The sequence below is a fragment of the Sinocyclocheilus anshuiensis genome, unplaced genomic scaffold, assembly GCF_001515605.1.
Source record: "Sinocyclocheilus anshuiensis isolate Anshui unplaced genomic scaffold, SAMN03320099.WGS_v1.1 scaffold393, whole genome shotgun sequence".
Taxonomy (NCBI): domain Eukaryota; kingdom Metazoa; phylum Chordata; class Actinopteri; order Cypriniformes; family Cyprinidae; genus Sinocyclocheilus; species Sinocyclocheilus anshuiensis.
Window position 1 is genome coordinate 1,542,101 of NW_015536501.1, and position 1,879 is coordinate 1,543,979.

General features: G+C 38.3%; 1 protein-coding gene across 1 annotated transcript in view; it reads right to left on the reverse strand.

Moving 5' to 3' along the window:
• The window catches only part of LOC107689461 (EGF-like repeat and discoidin I-like domain-containing protein 3), a 25,595-nt gene that overhangs the window by 10,495 nt on the left and 13,221 nt on the right, over positions 1-1,879 (reverse strand). Inside the window, exon 6 of the mRNA XM_016487459.1 lies at positions 824-1,005. Coding sequence (XP_016342945.1) covers positions 824-1,005 — 182 coding nt within the window. The remainder of the gene's footprint in view (positions 1-823; positions 1,006-1,879) is intronic.

Consider the following 1,879-nt stretch of genomic DNA (forward strand, 5'->3'; position numbering starts at 1 on the left):
ATATATATATATTTATTTGTAATAAATGTTTCATTTATTTAATTTGTACTTATTTATTTATTTTAATAATTAGTTTTGGATTCAATACGATGACGATATAAAAGCCAATAATTTAATTTTGAAAACAAAATCTTTGTCATGCTTAATTTTTTTTATTTTTTTTATTATTATTATTTGGGGATCCTTGCCATCTAATCATTTGAAAATCCATGCTAGGTTGGAACACCACCTGATGTCCAATGCACACACAAAACCAGCTCTAAAGCAGCAGTAAGAACATCTGAGGACTAGACAAACGGGTAGCGCAATTTTCCAGCAACAAATTGAGATCTTATTTAAAAGCATATGGATATCAAAGACATCTTTAATCTCAAAGGCACAAAAATAGAGTCAGGCGCACACAGGACGCCGGCAGAACAAGGCCAGGACGCTGGTGTTGTGTGGGCATAACTGGTGGCAGTGTGCAGTTACCACTTAAGTCATTACAGCGGCTGTGAACATTTTTTGTACACCCACACTGTTCTTTCTGTGTGTCTCCTAATGAAATCTCACACAGACATGCCTTTGGAACTCCTAAAATCTCTAATGAGATTTGCCTCCTAGTATAAACTAATTACCGTGGGGTGTTTATGCTTTTCCTTGAAAGCTGTAGCTGTGTTGGATGACAGGCACACAACTCTGAAGTGATGCTAGTGATTTGTTAGTTGTTAGCAAGCATTGCTATTACTGTTGCTTGTATTCTACTCATGAATTGATATTCAATTCTAAAAAAGTACAAAAGTTTTTTTTTTCATTTAATGCAGTCAAAATGTGGCAGGATTACCTGAATCCATGGGTATCGATCACCCTCGGCTGCACTCCAGGCATTGACGAGGCCCTTCTTGTTGAGTCGGGCGAAGTACGGAAACCACTTCTGCAGGCCGAACAGAGCTCGATGTGTGGAGGAAGCTGTTACCTGCTGGTTCGAAATGATCCCCCCTTCCATCCCTAAAGGCCCAGAACATTCTGAGAGGACAGACAGAGAAAAATCACATGTAACATCTCTTAAATATTCTCATTTTAAAATACATTTTGTTTAATTCTCATAGACAATTAAATGGAGAGATTTTGCTCAAGTAATCTTCTTAAATGCTTGTCCTCAGAAAAAAGTCCTGTATTCTCTAAAGAGAGTTTCAGGAAATATCTAAACAATGTCTCATATTCCAAAGTATACTATCAAAAGTTGAATAGTTCTATAACTTAAACGTTTCATATTAAAACTAAATGTTCACCTTCATTTTATAAACTCCATAATCTTACTGTGTGTCAACAATTGTCTCATTTGTAGGACCGTTTCCATTTTTAAAACAAACATCGGTAACTATTCTGGCGGAGATTTCTTTGTGTTGTGCTAATTTCGTTATGTTGCGGCTTGTTTCTGTTGTGTTGTGCTAATTTCGTTGTGTTGTGACTTGTTTCCATTGTGTTGCGCAGATTTCGTTTTGTTGTGACTTGTTTCCATTGTGTTGCGGCTTGTTTCTGTCGTGTTGTGGAGATTTCGTTGCGACTTGTTTCCGTTGTGTTGCGGCTTGTTTCTGTCGTGTTGTGGAGATTTCGTTGCGACTTGTTTCTGTTGTGTTGCGGCTTGTTTCTGTCGCGTTGTGGAGATTTCGTTGCGACTTGTTTCTGTTGTGTTGCGGCTTGTTTCTGTCGCGTTGTGGAGATTTCGTTGCGACTTGTTTCTGTTGTGTTGCGGCTTGTTTCTGTCGCGTTGTGGAGATTTCATTGCGACTTGTTTCTGTTGTGTTGGGGCTTGTTTCTGTCGTGCTGTGCTAATTTCGTTGTGTTGTGGCTTGTTTCCATTGTGTTGTGGTAATTTCCTTGTGTTGTGGTTTTGTTT